Genomic DNA, 18346 nt, shown 5'->3' with positions numbered 1-18346 from the left:
CTCTGGCAATGATCCTATACTTTTCCAAAGAAGACGACTCCTCCTTGTTAGTTCCTCAGTCACCTGTGACTAGTAGTTGTCGTCAACAATGTGTAGGAACCTCCTGGACTGCTTGCGCTTGGCTGTGTGGCTTTGCTAGCAAATATCAGTGAGGTCTTTCCGAAACAATACATAGCCCTCTGTGACTGTGCTCCAGTCATGGCAGCTGTCCCACCAATATTTTCCCTATATAGTAAAATCTATTACAAGGAACTCTGCATGATGTTTGATAGAAAATAAATTCTTGTCGGGCAGGTGGTGCTCACCTTTCACATTACTGTGTAGTATAGTCCTTGAAGACAGTAAATAGATGATTCTTATGCCATTTCTCTGTGTGGAGCCATCCAAAAGTTATGATAGAGGGACAGGAAACATCATCTTTTTCCTGATAAAAGTTTGAGTCACTGTTACATAGTTCATTGATTAGTTACTGTCATGGTTTAACATGGAGCCGTTTCTGGTAATGAGGAAGGGACTGTAAAGATGACTCCTGTAAGAAGTTGCTCAAAACTCTCCCTAGCTCTCAGCCAGACCCACTTCTGGGCGTGAGCCAATTAGGCACCTCCACGATGAGTTTTAAAGAAGAAGAAGCTAGAAGAGGAGGGTTCTTCCTTTTCCTTCTTGTTCTATCCTTCCTTCTTTTCCGGCTGTTGGTGATGCAAGGAGTTGGGAGAGAGAGAGAAGCAACCATGCGGACCCCAAGGTCAGTGAGGGAAGAGAGGAGGAGGTGTGCTGGAGCAGAGACCCCCCTGCATCCTGTGGGGAAGAGTGGTGAAGCGGTGATTTGTTGCACTTTGTAAAAGACCCTGCATCAGGGGCAGTGATAATGCCTGGAGGAGGCCATGTCCCGTGTGAGGGACACTGTATTAGCAGAAGCTGTAGCTGCTGGGAGGAACCCACATTAGAGAAGTTCGTTATAGCCCCCTCCTCTGCTACTGAAGCCTTGCCACACAAAACCAATACAGTAATGTGTAGCTTATATAAAAGAGCCTTGGTGGAAGGCCCAGTTCCTAATGTAAAATAGCAAGTATAATTAGCTGGATGTTAAAAAAAAAAAAATCATACTCTAGTTTGCAACACTTATGCTCCCCTTTAAGCATCCTGCTATTTAAGGTGTCATGGAAGGCTCAAATGTCATGTACTTTGGCAGAGAATTCTAGTGAAACTTCAAGGGAGGTTCTTCTCCCTCTCTACTCTGCCCTGGTGAGGCCTCATCTGGAGTACTGTGTCCAGTTCTGGGCTCCTCAGCTCAAGAGGGACAGGGAAGTGCTGGAGAGAGTCCAGCACAGGGCCACCAAGATGATCAGGGGACTGGAACATCTTTCATATGAAGAAAGGCTGCGGGAACTGGGGCTGTTTAGTCTGGAGAAGAGGAGATTGAGGGATGATCTTATTAACATTTATAAATATCTAAAGGGTGGATGTCAGGAGGTTGGGACATCCCTTTTTTCTATAGTAGCTAGCAACAGGACAAGGGGCAATGGGATGACGCTGGAACACAAAAAGTTCCACTTAAACATAAGAAAAAACTATTTCACTGTGAGGGTGACGTATCAGTGGAACAGGCTGCCCAGAGGGATTGTGGAGTCTCCTTCCTTGGAGGTCTTCAAGACCCGCCTGGACATGTTCCTATGCGACCTGATCTAGGTGAACCTGCTTCTGCAGGGGGATTGGACTAGATGATCTCTAAAGGTCGCTTCCAACCCCTACCATTCTATGATTCTATGAAACTTAGTGCATCTCTTCAAATGGACTCACAGTACAAAGTCCTATTTTGATATGAAATTAATTTTTTGTACAGATGCCATTAAACAGGGACAATGTTCTTTTTGAAGGTGGAGGATGAGAGAAATATGTTGGGTTTTGTATATATCCCTAAATAAAGGAGAGACGGAGAGGGCTGGGATTATTTAGCCTGAAGAAGAGAAGGCTGAGGGGATATCATATCAGTGGGTATTGAATACCTGGTGGGAGAGCATGAAGATAGAGCCTGACTCTTCTCGGTGATGGCCAGTGACAGGGCAAGAGACAATGGGCATATATTGAAATATGGGAAATAAAAGGTTTTTTCTAATGTGTGTTTTATGGGCAAACTGGAACCAGTTGCCCAGAGAGATTGTGGTCTCCATCCTTGGAGATATTAAAAACCTGACTGGACATGTCTCTGAGTAACCTGCTCTAGTTGATCCTGTATTGTGAGGGTGAGGGTCTGGACTAGGTGGTCTCCAGAGGGCTCTTCGAACCTCAGGAATTCTCTTATTGTGAAAGATATTTGTCAATAGTTTCAGTTACCAAGTCCCAATTAGCTTGTATTTAGGGATGTCTGTTTACTTTGGTGATTGACTTTGCCTAGTTAAAATGGCATTCAGGAGATTATCCAACAACCTGGCATTTCAAATTTCTGGACTTACACTGCAGCATTGAGATGGGATCACTTTTGAGGATGCAAATCCTTTTTCTGAAGAGTATAAAATATTGGTCAAATAGTCTTCTAGTCTTCTTTTTGGAGAAGAGATGGAGGTGGAATAGAACATATAGGATCTTCTAAGAACTAGGTGGCAGCTCATCTTGCTTTATTGACCAACAGCATGCAAGTAATAGAAATCAGATGTCTATTTTTGATACCTAGCTGAAGGAAGACACAGACCAGAAGAGGAGAATTGAACTCCTTTTCCAAGAGACAGCTACAGGCTAGCAAAGGAGATAAGTAGGGACTTTGTCCAGAGAGAATACTTGATGGCTGAAGTGGTATCAGAATAATGTATTAATTTCCAATATCCTCATTTGAAAAAAGATGATGATAAATGTGAGAATGTTCAAAATTAGATGCATGTTAACCACTGAACAGCTGATCAACAATTGCATGTTTTTTTACATGATTTTGAGGCCACTTTTTAGTTTGTTTACCGAAGATAAAAACAAACCTAACAACTTGCCAAACAAAATAGTTATGAACTTTTGTCCTGTGCAGCTTCAGGAGGACAGACTAGATGATATTGTCAGAATATGAATCCAGATAGTGGTACTAGGTATATCTTAATATATCCTTTTGTAATTTATCTAATAACTATTGTTTTCTTGGCCTTTCTAGATATTAAAGAAATTAGATGTGAACTGCAAAATTTCGTAGGCATAAGTGTAGTTTTTGTGCTGTACCTTAAACTGCCCTGTCAATTATTTTTTAACTTCCCTGATTTTCTTTGATTCTTCCTATCTGTTTTTCCTGCTCTATGAAGAGGTGACAGGAAAGAGTTATCTTACTTTGATAGAGATTGGTTCTATGTTTACACTGAATTAAGCTTTACTTGTGTGGTGATTTGACCTTAGCTGGATGCCAGGTGCCCACCAAGTTGCTCTATCACCCCCCTCCTCTGCAAGGGATGGGACAAAATAAGATGGAAGCCTCATGAGTTGAGATATAAGCAGTTTAGTAAAGTACATAAAGTTTAATAAAGAAATAGCAAAGCCACGCACATGAGAAGCAAAGCAAATAAAGCTGTTACTGTCTACTTCCTCTCAGCAGCAATGTCTCACCACTTCCCGGGCAGCAGGGCTTTGGTATATGTAACGGTTGCTTTGGAAGGCAAATGTAAATCACAAAAGCCTCCCCCTTTCTGCTCCTCTCCTTGAGCTTATATTGCTGAGCTGACGTCATATGGTATGGAATATCCCTTTGGTCAGTTTGAGTCAGCTGTCCTGGCCATGTCTCCTCCCAGGATCCTGTCCACCCTCAGCCTACTGGTGAAGATGGGGGAAGAAATGTTGGAGAGACAACCTTGATGCTGTGCAAGCAGTAGCCAAAACACTGATGTGCTATCAAACATGTTTCTAGCTACCAACAGAAGGCACAGCACTAGAAGGGTTGCTGTGGAAAATTAATACTATCTCAGTCACACCCAATACAATTTGCTCATTTTTTACTTTATTTTAACATGTGCTTCAGTATGTTTGCAATTAATTATTTAATGTTCTGATCTATTTGAGATCAGACTTCATAACAGCAACTTCAGCAAATTCCATACTTCTGTGTAAACCGTAAGAGCTCTTCAGTGCATTATAGATTGATACCCTATGTGACCTGATCTAGGTGAACCTGCTTCTGCAGGGGGGTTGGACTAGATGAGGTCCCTTCCAACCCCTACCATTCTATGATTCTATGATACATAGTTTTGCTGAGCATGAACTGCTAGGAAAAGAATAGATAATAACATGTTCATTTTGATAACAGCTTGAGTTTGGTTTTGCACTGTTTGCTTCTAAACCAATAGGAATGCTAGCTCATGTATTCAGAAATTGAACTTCAGTCACATTGAACTGAAATTCCAGTGATCTTAAGCTTGTTATATTAAGTTTTGAAGTTTGTATTGCTCAAGTTATACCTTTTGTCTTAATGTGGCTTTTTATTCAATTGGATACTTCTCCTGACTGAAGAAATTCTTATTTAAGACAGGTTTAGTGAATTCAGTTTGTTTCCATTGCTATCAAGTATAAGTGCGTGAAGATAAACATAAAACTAAAATCTGAAATGATACAACTTTTTTATTCCTACTTCTCTCTTCCATTCTCCCCTTTCCCATCAAACTGAAACTTAGAAATATTTTATTTTCTTTTGTACAATTGATATATTATTGGTGATATATAATGTTAAATTTGGGGATATTTACCTAGTTGTGTCAAATCATTTTAAGAGCTTTCTGGTTTTATGCAGTTCCTGACTATTATTTTTCTTTGATGATCTTGAATTTCTTGGTCCTCCAGAGATAGGCACAAAAGGAAGAGTAGAAGTCCCTCCAAGTCTCCTAAAGCAACAAAAAGAAAATCTTCACAAACTCCTTCTCCAAGGTCAGTTTGATGTAAACATAAAAATTAATGAACAGTAAAGAAGGAAGAAACTAAAACTTTTTTTTAAATTGAAGTGTAGAGATCGGTGTTATAAAAGGAGCTAACTCAACTTGCATTTTTTATTATTTTTTTGTTATGCAGAAGCACTTTAACAATAATTTGTTTTTCTAAGGAAAATGTCTATTTTTCCATACACTTGAAGGTAGATGCAGATACATATATTGAAAACAATTTGGGAAGTATTTTCATTCATTTAGTGCCTTTTCACTAGTCATCTCAGATAATTTCAGTTGGTCAGTATGATTCAGTTCAAATTTAAACCAAAACCAAACCTTTGTGGATTTGATCTTTGGTATGCTTTCAAGTGGAGAGTTTGAAATCATTTGGTGGTGCAAATTTGCTTCAAATCAATAAAAGCCCTTAACTGGATACAGATTACTTTGGTTTTCTCTTTCCAAATACCATGTATAGTGAACACATGCATTATTTAGCTCTCTTCCCTTGTTTTTATGAAGGGGTTTTTGTTATGTTTCTGTTTGGGGGAGGTTTGTTTGTTTGTTGAGTTTTTTTTTGGAACCTCCCCCGATGAGAGTTTAGTTTGCAGTTAAATAGTTTGAAGGTGACTGAACCTTTCTGAAGAAAAGCAAACCAGGATACCAACATTCTTAGTTACTGTACTGTGCAGTTTGCTATATAGTAAACTCAATGTATGCACTGGTAGTACATTTGTTGCTGTTGGATCAAATTTTTATTTGAGTAAAAATTTTCTTACACAGAAACAAGAAAGAAAAAAAAAGAGAAAAGGATACAAATAATGAAAGAAGAGAAAGAGAGCACTCAACCTCCAAGAAAAAAAATAGTAAAGAAAAAGAGGGAAAGGAGAAATCTGACAAAAGCACCACTACTTTGAAGGTAAGCTGTGTTGACCAAGTGAGAAGCAGAGTGGAGTGCTGCAAGTGGAACAGTTATTGAAATTCTCTTCCTTCTTTTTCTTTCTTTCTCTTCCTCACCCTTCTTTTTCCCTTATTTTCCTTAACAAAGCATTGCCATTTGGGTTTAGATTTTGCCATTTGGAGACATGAAAGTCACTCTCTAGTTGATGTTTGTAGGCCAGTTTGAGAAGTCTGCATGTTTGAACTTTACTGGGCCTATAGGAGCTTGGATGAAAAAGATATAGAAACACTTTGGTTTGGTTTTGCTCCCTTTTCTGTTCTATGCTATATGTTAGGAGTTGGTTGTCTGCTTATCTGTACAAGCAGGCAAGAAGCAGATTATGTAACTAAGCAGCAGGGTTCAGGCTTAGTTTGACTATGTTGTGGTTTAACCACAGCTGGCAACTAAGCACCACTCAGCTGCTCGCTCACTCCTCCCTAATGGGATGGGAGAGGGAATCAGAAAAGTGAGAAAATTCATCAGTTTAGATAAAGACAGTTTAATAGGTAAAGCAAAAACCATGCATGCAAGCAAAGCAAAGCAAAACAAGGAATTAATTCATTCCTTCCCATCAGCATGCAGGTGTTCATCTATCTCCAGGAAAGCAGGGCTCCATCACACATTAACAGTTACTTGGGAAGACAAACACCATAACTCTAAATGTCCTCCCCTTCCTTCTTCCCCCAGCTTTATATGCTGAGCATGACTAGATTTGAAGGGAGAGATAAGCCTGGGGACAGCACACCAACATTTGAGGGATAGTATTCTAGTGAAATCCTTGGGTCTGCCATCTCAGTGGTGATGGAGAACGGACATCCATGCATCAGCAAAGACACAAGGGTTATTGATGTGTTAGAAACCACAGAAGTTCCTGAGAATTGTCACTTAGGAATTAGGGCTTCTTCCAGAAAAAGGTGGCAGAATCAATAGCCCAACTGAAGTGGGCCTGACCTTGGTTCTGACCTCAGGTCAGCCTGACCTCAGTGGAGCAGCTCAAGTGCCATCATGATGGACATACTCTTCGTTGAGTGGAAAACTGGCTGGATGGACAGGGAATGGATTTAAATCCTTTTGGTGGCTGGTCACCAGTGGTGTTCCCCAGGGCTCTGTGTTGGGACCTTTTCTATTTAATATCTTTATCAATGATCTGGATAACAGGATCAAGGACACCCTCAGGAAGTTTGCAGACGACACTGGAGTTGGGTGGGAGTGTTGATCTTCAGGGTAGGAAGGCTCTACAGAGGGACCTAGACAGGCTGGATCAGTGGGCTAAGGCCAATTGTGTCAAGTTCAACAAAGCCAGGTGCTTAGGGACATGATTTAGTGTGGTGGATGTGGCAGTGCTGGGTTTACGATTGGACTAGATTGTGGGAAAGGATCTTGCTGCAGCCAGCTTTATCCTTGAAGCACAGCTCTCCCCTTGAAGTGCACTGATAAACAGCCTTGAGAAAGGAAACAGAGCCCTGAGAAAGAAGTGATAAGATGAAGAACAGAGGCACAAAAATAGGATGCGAGCATACCGAAGAAACAGCAAGAGCAGCACGAAGAGAATGTAGCTTAGCCAATTATTAAAAAGCAAGTGCTGCATGCACAGCGTGTTTACAAGATAAAGCAGCCAATTAAGCTTTGCATATTTACATGTACATGACTAACAATCATATGTATAGAGGTAGAAAGCGAACAATAAACAGCTTCTGCATTGATCATATTGGTCTGATGCGTAGTCCATGAATCCCATCCCATGAGGTGGTCCCTGCACTAGATGATCTTAAAGGTTGTGGTGGTTTAGCCCTGGCTGGGTGCCAGATGCCTACCAAGTCGTAATATCACTCCTCCTCAACTGCACAGGGGAGAGAGAAATATAACAAGAGGTTCATAAGTCGAGATAAGGACAGGGAGATCACTCAGCAATTAGAGTCACGGGCAAAACAGACTTAACTCGGGGAGAAAAAGGTTTGATTGATTAAGGAATAATCAAAACAAAACAGGGAGATGAGAAATAAAACCAAATCTTAAAACACCTCCCTTCCTCCACTCCTCCTTCTCCTAGGATTCTCCATCCTTCCCCCCCCAACTGTGCAGGGGATGGGGGACGGGGGTTGTGGTCAGGTCATTACAGATGGACTTTGTTGCTGCTTCTTCTCAGGGGGAGGCCTCATCACACTTCCCACTGCTACAGTGTGGAGTCCCTCCCCACTGGAGACAGTCCTTCATGAACTTCTCCAACGTGGGTCCTTCCCATGTGCTACAGTTCTTCACAAACTGCTCCAGTATGGGGCTTTCCCATGGGGGAAGCTCTCCACACACTGACCCAACGTGGGTCAGCCACCAGGAGAACAGTCCTTCAGGAACAGTCTGCTCCAGTGTGGGTCCCTTACAAGATCACAAGTCCCGACAGCAAACCTACTCTCTGGCGTGGGCTTCTCTCTCCCCACGGGCTTCCAGATCCTGCCAGGAACTTGCTCCAGGATGTTTCCCATGGAGTCACAGCCTCCTTCAGACATCCACCTGCTCCAGCATGGAGTCCCCTACGGATTGCGAGTGGATCTCTGCTTCCCCATGGTCCTCTGTGAACTGCAGGGGGACAGCCTGCCTCACCATGGTCATCACCACAGGTCACAGGGGAATCTTTCTTCCAGGGCCTGAGCACATCCTCCCCCTCCTTCTCCACTGACCTTGATATCTACAGATATGTTGTTCTCACATTCTCACTTCCTGTTGCTGCTGCAGTTTAGCAACCGTGCAGCAACTTCTTCACCTTCTCAAATACATTATTCACAGAGGTATTACCTCCATCACTAATTGGCCAGGCCTTGGTCAGCTGTGGGTCCATCTTAGAATTGACTGGCATTAGCCCTATGAGCTACAGGGGAAACTTTTGGCAACTCTAAAGAAGCTACCCCTGTAGCTCCCCCACTACCTGGCCCAGGCAAAACCACTACAGGGGTGTTTATCAACTTAAACGATTCTGTGCCATCATATGGTATGGAGTATCCCTTTGGTCAGTTGGGATCAGCTGTCCCAGCTTTGTCCCCTCTCAACTACTTGTGCACTCCCAGCCTACTCTCTGGTGGGGTGATATGAGAAGCAGAAGAGGCTTTGATGCTGTGCTCAGCACTGTTCATCAATAACTAAAACATCCTTGTATTATCAACACTGTTTTCAGCACAAATCAAAACATAGCCGCATACTAGCTGCTATGAAGAAAATGTACTATCCCAGATGAAACCAGCACAGGCTGTCAAGCTGAAAATATTTTTAATAAACTTTCACTCTGTAGTTCAATCTCTCCCTGGTAGCTTTGGTCATGGTCTCTGCAGGAGTAAAGTTGAAGATTTGAGGAAGGGTAATATGGAATTTTTCCCTTGCATAATAGAAAGTGCTCTGATTAAGACAAGAAACATCTTCAAATTGTTTAATTAGAGTTTGAAAAGCACTGTGCCTTTAAAGAATAGTTTGTGGTGCTCAGAATTATTCAATTATAAAGCAGTTGATTTAGGTGTTTTTGTCTACATGCTTAAGTAATTGTCTTACCCAAGAACTGTCGTAAAATTTATGTTACCTGACAAAAAATAGGAAAGAAAAATTGTACTCCTCTCTTATTTAAAATTTATGCTGAAATCTTAATTTCTGGAGCTATTTCTCATAGGTCCCTTGATGTTTCTTGTTCTGTTTTACCTGAATATTGATGATAAAGATGGATGCCTTTATGGCAATGATTTCTTGGGTGATGGGTTTTTATGAGTGTCTGACTTCAGCCAATTGAAAAGAAAACTCTTCTTTTTTTTAAAAAAAAAAAGCAAAAAGGGAGGTGACACTGTTCTAAATATTGCTGAGACAAGATAGGCATGTAAAAAGTGAGGCAGTCAAAATACCAAGAGTTGGTTGGACGTCATATCCTGTAATGCTAAGAGTATGTTTTTTTTTTTTTTTTTGTAAAATAATTTTATCTTTGGTAGGACAAAGGTCACGCTAAAGAAGATCCAAATTCAGAAACTGACAAGGAAATAGGCTATAGAAATACACAAAGGACAGATGAAATCAAACTACAGCAGAATGGGAATTGTCAACCAAATGATGGAAACCTCTCAATTAAAATGGAAGAAGTTTAAAGCAAAGAATGGACCTCTGACAATAAAGGAATGAAATCCAATGAATGAATTCCCAGAATAAGGAAGAAAATGTCAAAGCAATCTACCTGAACATGGTAATAGTACTAGTAATTCTTCCAGTTCTTGTGATAGCTTTGTCAATTTCTTGCTGTAAAGCGGGAGAGCATGGACCTATAGTTATACCATGAAAAGGCAGATGCCACCAGAACTATTCATCTCTGAAAATCCATGCATTTCCATGATGGCTGTACTTATTTGTAAAATGATTTAAGTTTTGCAATGAGCTGTTACAAATAAGTAGAAACTGAAAGATGTAAACCTATACTGTCAAAAAAAAAAGCTGAAGATAAGCATTTAAGGTTGTTTACAGTACTGCTTGTTGATGAATTTTGTATTGATTTACTTTGTAGTTTAAAAAAATCCACAGATACTTCAATGTGTACTGTGTGTTAGATTTTATTTGCACACTTTATTTTGTTGTAAATGAAAACTATAGAAAAAGGGTTTTTAAACATAAACACAGTTTTATGGTTACATTAAATGCCCACTGACTAGTTTATTTTTCATTTGCTCACTTCTTGAGATTCTTGGGTTTTAAGATATTTTCTTACTAATGTCCCTTAGATTTATATTTCTTTTAAAGTATTTGAACAACACTTGCTACTATTCTGTTCCTAAAAGGAACATTGCCATGTTATAGACAATGAATTAGCTTATTGGGTTATTTTGGTGGTGTTTTGTTGTTTATTTTTGTCCTTACAGAAGTGAGTACATTTGTATGTTATCTTACAGCTTTGTTTTGAGTCATACTGCAGTGTGTCTATTCAGCTGCAAATAGTACAGGTGCCATTATGAAAATTATTTTTTTCTTATTTGTTTAAAAGAAATGGGAGCACAAGCAGAAGCTTTAGTGCCTTTTTAAAATAATGTGGTATTTTCTAGAAATGTATATGTCCTATTACTCATTTTCAGCTAAATCTTACATTATCTCTATTGCTATTTTGCGTGCCTATACTGTAGGCAATAATTCAAGTGATTTGTCAGAACAACTGATTCACTTTGTTAAAATCCTAAAACTTCATTTTTACATTTACTTTTTATTTTTAGAACAGATTTATAGGTGAAAGCAAAGATGCATTTTGGGGACCACCATTGTACAAAAGTAGTAGCTGAATACAAAGTATTTTCTGATCACCTGCATCAAAGACAGTTCTTTAGACATTTAATCTATATTTGAATGGCCTTAATTTACTTCTCCATCATTATCTGATACCTGTTGGGTGATATAAAAGGAATTGTATGCAAAGCTGATGGCATAAATAATTTTGGGAAAAAAAGTTTTAATTTACACAGTAGTTATATGGTAGAGATTCTTCTTTGAAGAGAAAGCATGTAAGAAGAGAATGACAAAGCAAATATTTTTTGTCAAGGCTCTCTGAACTAATCAGTTTCATCATTGTGAGATTCCTTAAGAGTCATACCTTTAAAATTTATACCTAAAATGAAGTAGATTGTTTTTAATACAAATTGATACAATTAAATTAAATTACTTACTTTCCTTACGTTATGGGAAGAGTTATTTCAGTTAAAAAAAAAAACTTTAATAGCATATAAGCTATTTGCTTTCAGTTTGTTTTTCTTTTCCTTTGCATAGTTAATTCTAACTAAAAAAACAGAGTATATTAGCCAGAATGAAAAATTTGTCCAATTCCTAAGGTAATGAAACACAAATTGATTGTGAAGTTACTTAATCACTCTTCATTTTTTTAATAGAATTTTATGTTCTTGCCACTGTGTACATTTAAGACTATAGAAAATACTTTACCATGTAAAGTATAGACAGTCATTTTTGTGATATTTAAACCACATGCTGTTGACTGATAAACAACTTATAAAAGAATGACAAATCGGTATGCTTATAGAAAGACTATGAAGGATTGTGTCTTGCAACAGCAGCAGTCTTATTTATGATATATAAGTAGCACTGAGAAAAGAGATTCTTTGTATACTTGTTATCTTTGGTACCATTTCACTAATAAAATTATTTTAGAGGAACATTTCTGCTGTTATATACTTTTAGTTGATCTGGTTGTATTTAGGCAGCTTCATTGATTTGATATGTGGATACAAGTAAAAATACACATGTATTATTTCTAATACCTTTGAAAAACTAAGTCTCTCTTTTGGGAGAAATTAGAATTCTTGCAGTTTATCACATTTCAGAAGAGATTAGTTTGATTTCCTGACTTTTGTAATCCTAAAATTGCAAACCTTTATTAGATAGCAGTTACAGAATATCTAAAGGATTATGTACAGTTAGCTAAGAAACATGCCTTTGAAAATTAATAAAGGATGGCAGCCTTACTAACTAACTTATCACAGAATCACAGAATATTAAGGGTTGGAATGGACCTCAGAAGATCATCTAGTCCAACCCCCCCTGCCAGAGCAGGATCACCTAGAGGAGGTTACACAGGATTTTTGTATTGTATATGAATTAATGGTTCCCTTCCAAAAAGTTTGGGTTTTGTTTTTAAAAAGGCAAACTAAAAAGAAAATCCATCAAACGCGTAAATTTCCTCCCCAACCCAAATCATATTTTCTTACAAATGCTTTATTTTCTGGTTTTGCTTTGTAAATACCGTGTGGATCTGTGAATTAGTTAAGTTATATCTATTCATATTAGTCATTTTATAGTGCCTCTCTTCCTAAAAAGCTACCACTAGAGAACTGTTATACTGTAAAATGCCTTATCTCTGCAGAGGGTAGCTCATTTTTAAACCAGTAGCATAGCACAGTAATGAAGTTCCTGCTTGCTCTACCAGGATCATGTGCATCATCTATTAAATGTGTACATCTTATACTGGAAGTTCATGACCTTCATCGTTTGCATGCTGCTGTAGTGGTTTAAACCCAGCTGGCAATGAGGCACCACCTAGCTGCTTGCTCATCCCACTCACCATCCCCTCACCACCCCAGTGGGATGAGAAAGAGAAAAAAAAAAGTAAAACTCATGGCTTGAGATAAGAACAATTTACTATATAAATGAAACTAAAATATAATAATAACTACAATAATAATATCATACTAACAAAAAGAAATATAACAGGTGATTTTAACAGCGGTAAACAAAGCAGAGGCAAGGCTCGTTTATTCGCGGCTGTGCGACTGATTGAGGTAATCCGGTGGTTCCTGGAGCACAGGGAGTGCTGATTGATAATAAGCTAAATATGAGCCAGCAATGTGCCCTTGTGGCCAAGAAGGCCAATGGCATCCTGGGATGCATCAAGAAGATTGTGTTCAGCGAGTTGAGGGAGGTTGTCTTCCCCCTCTACTCTGCCTTGGTGAGGCCTCATCTGGAGTCCTGTGTCCAGTTCTGGGCTCCTCAGCTCAAGAGGGACAGGGAACTGCTGGAGAGAGTCCAGTACAGGGCCACCAAGATGATCAGGGGACTGGAACATCTTTCATATGAAGAAAGGCTGCGGGAACTGGGGCTGTTTAGTCTGGAGAAGAGGAGATTGAGGGATGATTTATAAATATCTAAACGGTGGGTGTCAGGAGGTTGGGACATCCCTTTTTTCTATAGTAGCTAGTAACAGGACAAGGGGTAATGGGATGAAGCTGGAACACAAAAAGTTCCACTTAAACATAAGAAAAAACTATTTCACTGTGAGGATGAGGGAGCAGTGGAACAGGCTGCCAAGGGAGGTTATGGAGTCTCCTTCCTCGAAGGTCTTCAAGACCCACCTGGACATGTCCCTATGCGACCTGATCTAGGTGACCCTGCTTCTGCAGAGGGGTTGGACTAGATAATCTCTAAAGGTCCCTTCCAACCCCTACTATTCTATGATTCTATGATAAATGAAATAAAGAAAAACCAAAAAGCAGTGATGCACAATGCAGTTGCTCGCCACCTGCTGACCAATGTCCAAGCAGCGATCTGCCCCTCCTGGCCAACTTCCCTGTTTATTAACTGGGCATGATGTCCTATGGTATAGAATAGCCCATTGGCCAGTTCAGGTCAGCTGTCCTGGCCATGCTCCCTCCCAGCTTGTTATGCAGTCCCAGCCTACTTGCTGGCAGGGCAGGGTGAGAAGTAGAAAAGACCTTGATGTTGTGCAAGTCCTGCTCAGCAATAACCAAATAATTCCTGTGTTATCAACATTCTTTTCAGCATAAACCAAAACAGCCCTGTACTAGCTACTAGGAAGAAAATCAAGTCTATTCCAGATGAAACCAGGACAGCTGCACTGCCATGTCTGGTTGTTTGATATTGCACCTTATAAATGAGATGAAAGTGAGTGGAGGGTTTGAGAGCATTGTAGTTCCTGATAGCTATATTGTTTTAAATGTAATTTAAATGTAATTTCACCCGAATCAGCTTTTATTTGAAAATGTAACTCGTAATTGCTCAGAAAAAAATGATGATATGGTGCCATTTTGATAAGACCGTGTAAAGCACTTATGTGGAAGCCTCCATTAATGACCACAGTTATTTCACAATGGTGTTTCTGGAAAACAGATAGGATTTTTCTTCAGATTTTAAAAGAGGAAGGTAGCAGAAAACAACTGCTGGTGGATGAAGCAGGATTCCAGGTGGCTGAGACTTAGATATTGAAGTAAATGGTAAACCCAGATGTGAGTTAGTAGTATTTAATTTTTTTTTTTTCAGATCTTGGTTTTCGGAGTTACAACTAAGAGAACTTAAGTTGTAAACTAGAAATGTCTAAACAATGTGTGATAAATCTGTGAGACGTGGGCTCTGTCTACTTGTTAGTCACCTGCTAATTTCCTCAATTGCAATTTCAGATAGATACAACTGAACTAGCTTTAAATTATCTGACTAACAGTGGTGACCTACATACAGCTTGAATTCTGAAATGAGCTGAGAATTTGAGTAAATTTACTCTGCTGCTAAGAAGGTGAACTCTGCAGTCTGAAGCATGCTTGTTATTGCATGCTAGTCTTCTCCAGACCAGTTATATCTAAGACAATACCTGAAATTAATTTGAAATTTTGCAAATCTATTTGTTATATGGTAGCTTATCTGTGTTGTCCTTAGTTTGAACTGGATGTTTTGTAAAAGTTTTTAGATTTAGGGAGATCTGGGATTTTTTCTTTTCATCTAAGGAACAGATAATTAAGTAAAGGCTGTTTTGTATGATATGTGGCAGCAGCAAGGCTCAATTTTTGCATCTGAGTGACCAATCGAGGTGAGCAAGGGTTTCCTGGAACAGGGAAAACAGAGGAGCAACAAGGACAAGATGGTGAGCACTTGCATGAGAGCTAAAGCCAGGGTACAGAAGAATGCTGTGGAAAAGATGGATGCAGCCACCCAGATGGAGCTGGGTAGCAAGGATGCTTTAGTGCAGGCAGGCTGCAGTTAGTGTTTAGGCATATCTACTACTAAGGTAAGTATGTGTGATAGGTGCCTGCAAGTCTTGCAGCATCAGGTGAAAGCTGCAAGAAACCATTAGTAGACTCCATAGTATTAGAAAAGCAGAGATGGAGACTGAAAGATGGTTCCACAGTCATGTATCAGCCACCACTGAAAAAGAAACGCCTTGGACCCTGGTGACCCAAAAAAAGCAGGGCTCTGCATCACAACCCTCCCTCCAGCATCCCTATCAAAAATAAATATGAAGCATTAACAATGGAGGACATGGATAAGCAAGGTCCAGATGGGGAAACCTCACCGATCAATCCATCACCAACTGCTCCATCAGCAATAGGCAGCAGGTGCTGAAAAAGAAGCGACAGGTGCTTGTTGTGGGTGACTCACTGATAAAAGTGAGAGACCTATTTGTCGATTGGACAAGGAGTAGCAAGAGGAGCTGTCTGCTGGGAACCAAGATCCCAGATGTGGCTGAGAGAGTGCCATGCCTCATCAGGGACTCAGGCAACTATCCCCTACTCCTATTCCACATGGGTATGAATGATGTAATGAGTCACAACATTACCAAAATCAAAAAGGATTATAAAACTCTGGGAGAACAAATGAAGGGCAGTGGGGCTCAAGTTATCTTTTCTTTCATCTTGCCCGTCAGAGGAAAGGGGGCAGTCAGTAACAGAAATATTACACAAGTTAACTCCTGGCTAAGAGGTTAGTGCTAACAAGAAGACTTTGGTTTTTATGACAACAGGACCTTCTTTGATGACTGTAATTTGATAGGACAGGATGGAATACATCTGTCTCAGAAGAGCACTGGAATCTTTGGGAATAGGTTGTCCAGTTTGGTCAAGACACCTTTCAACTGAAGGACTCGGGGGATGGGGTGTGAAATAGAAAAATATGTGCCATTCCATCCAACAGAGAAACAAGTTGGCAGGAAAAGCAATGATGAGTGCTCCTCAGCTGCACATCAAGATGAGAAGCAGAAAGGTGACAACCCCAAGAGAGTGCAAATGAAGGAGGATCCTCTTGCACTCATCCAGGGAAATGTGTATGCTTGAGTAAGCCCCTGCATTGCCTCTACACCAATGCACTCTGCCTGGGGAATGAGCAGGAGGAGCTGGAAATGTGGGTGTGGATGCAAAGCCATGATCATGTTACAGTTACTGAAGTATGGTGTGACAGTTTCCTTGGCTGGACCACAGTCGTGAATGACTATGTACTCTTTAGGAAAGACGTGAGGTGATGAGGTGGAGTTGCATTGAGCTCTGCCTGGGTGGTGATGAGGGGCAACTTGAGTGTAGAGGTTTTGCCTGGGCCAGATTTTTTGGTAGCAGGGGGGCTACAGGGGTGGTTTCTTTAAACAAAAAGAGTTGCCAGAAGCTTCCCATGTAGCTCACAGGGTTAGGGCCAGTCAATTCTAAGCTGGACCCTGCACCTGACCCAGGCCTAGCCAATTAGTGATGGAGGTAACACCTCTGTGAATAACATATTTAAGAAGGAGAAGAAGTTGTTGCCCAGTTGCAAAACTGCAGCAGCAACAGGGAGGGAGAATGTGAAAACTTCTCCGCAGACACCAAGGTCAGCAGAGAAGGAGGGAGAGGAGGATGCTTAGGCACTGAAAAGGCTCCCCTGTGATATGTGGTGAAGACCATGGTGAAGCAGGTTGTCCCCCTGCAGTCCATGGAGGACTACCGGGAAGCAGAGACCCACTCGCAGCCTGTGACTCTGTAAGAAGTACATCCTGGAGCAAATTCCTGGCAGGACCTAGGAGTTCGTGGGGAAGGTGCCCACGCTGGAGCAGGTTTGCTGTCACAACTTGTGATCCCTTGAGGGATCAGGCTGGAGCAGTCTGTCCCTGAAGGACTGTTCTCCTGGTAGGTGACCCATGCTGGAGCAGTTCGTGAGGAGCTGCAGCCCATGGGAAGAACCCACGCTAGTGTGGGACTGTCTCTCGTGGGAGGGACCCCACAGTGTAGCAGTGGGAAGTGTGATGAGGCCTCTCCCTGAGAAGAAGCAGCAGCAAAGTCCATCTGTAACAAACTGACTGCAACCCCCATCCCCTGCGCCGCTGGGGGGGAAGGAAAGGGAGTCCAGGGAAGGAGAGGTAGGGGGAGATGTTTTTAAGATGGTTTTATTTCTCATCTCCCTGCTCTTATTGTTTCTTTAATAAATCAAACCTTTTTCTCCCTGAGTCTGTTTTGCCCGTGATACTAATTGTCGAGTGATCTCTCCGTCCTTATCTCAACTCACAAGCCATTTGTTATATTAGTCTCTCTCTGCTGTCCAGTTTAGGAGAGGAAGTGATTTTATGACTTGGTGGACATCGGACTAAACCACCACAGTCTTTATGGGTAAGAATTAAGGGACAGGGTAGTGTGGATGATACTACTGTGGAAGTTTATTACAGGCCACATGATCAGGAAGAAGAAGTGGATGAAGCCTTCTAAAAACAGCTGAGAGCCACCTCACAATCACAGTCCCTGGTCCTCATGGACCACTCAGATATTTGCTGGCAAAGACACTCAGCTGAACACACACAGTCCAAGGGGTTCCTACAGAATGTTGATGACAACTTCCTGTCACAGGTGGATGAGGAGCCAACAAGGAGAGATGTGCTGCTGAATCTTGTGCTAACAAATGAATATGGTCTGGTTGGGGATGTGAAGGTTGGAGGCAACCTTGGCTACAATGAACATGAGATGGTGGAGTTCAAGATCCTATGTGCAAGATGCAGGACACCAGTCAGGATTGCGACACTGGAATTGAAGCGAACTAACTTTGGCCTCTTCAAAGACCTGCTTGGAGGAATCTCATGGGATAGGATTCTAGATGGTAGGGGGACCAAAATAACTAGTCAATCTTTAAGCACCACTTCTTCCATGCCCACGATCCAGCCTATCCCCACAAGTAGAAAATCAGGAAAAGGAGGCAAGAAGCCTGCGTGAATGAACAAGGAGCTACTGGAACTACTCAAGGAGAAGAAAGAAGTCTATGGAATGTGGGAAAAGGGCTAGGTTGCTTTGGA

The 18346-nt window shown here is 40.9% G+C and overlaps 1 protein-coding gene across 4 annotated transcripts in view; it reads left to right on the top strand.

Annotated features, from left to right (window-relative positions):
• The window catches only part of LOC133628556 (splicing regulatory glutamine/lysine-rich protein 1-like), a 58565-nt gene extending 47075 nt beyond the window's left edge, over positions 1–11490 (top strand). For 2 of the 4 annotated variants that reach the window (XM_062016905.1, XM_062016907.1), the window contains 3 exons: positions 4798–4881; positions 5658–5793; positions 9774–11490. In XM_062016905.1, coding sequence (XP_061872889.1) covers positions 4798–4881; positions 5658–5793; positions 9774–9926 — 373 coding nt within the window. In that variant the 3' untranslated portion in view covers positions 9927–11490. The other 2 variants (XM_062016909.1, XM_062016906.1) reach the window with 2 other exon arrangements.
• The last annotated feature ends 6856 nt before the right edge of the window (positions 11491–18346 follow it).

The sequence above is a fragment of the Colius striatus genome, chromosome W (genome assembly GCF_028858725.1).
Source record: "Colius striatus isolate bColStr4 chromosome W, bColStr4.1.hap1, whole genome shotgun sequence".
NCBI lineage: Eukaryota > Metazoa > Chordata > Aves > Coliiformes > Coliidae > Colius > Colius striatus.
This window is presented reverse-complemented; position numbering and strand designations above follow the sequence as displayed.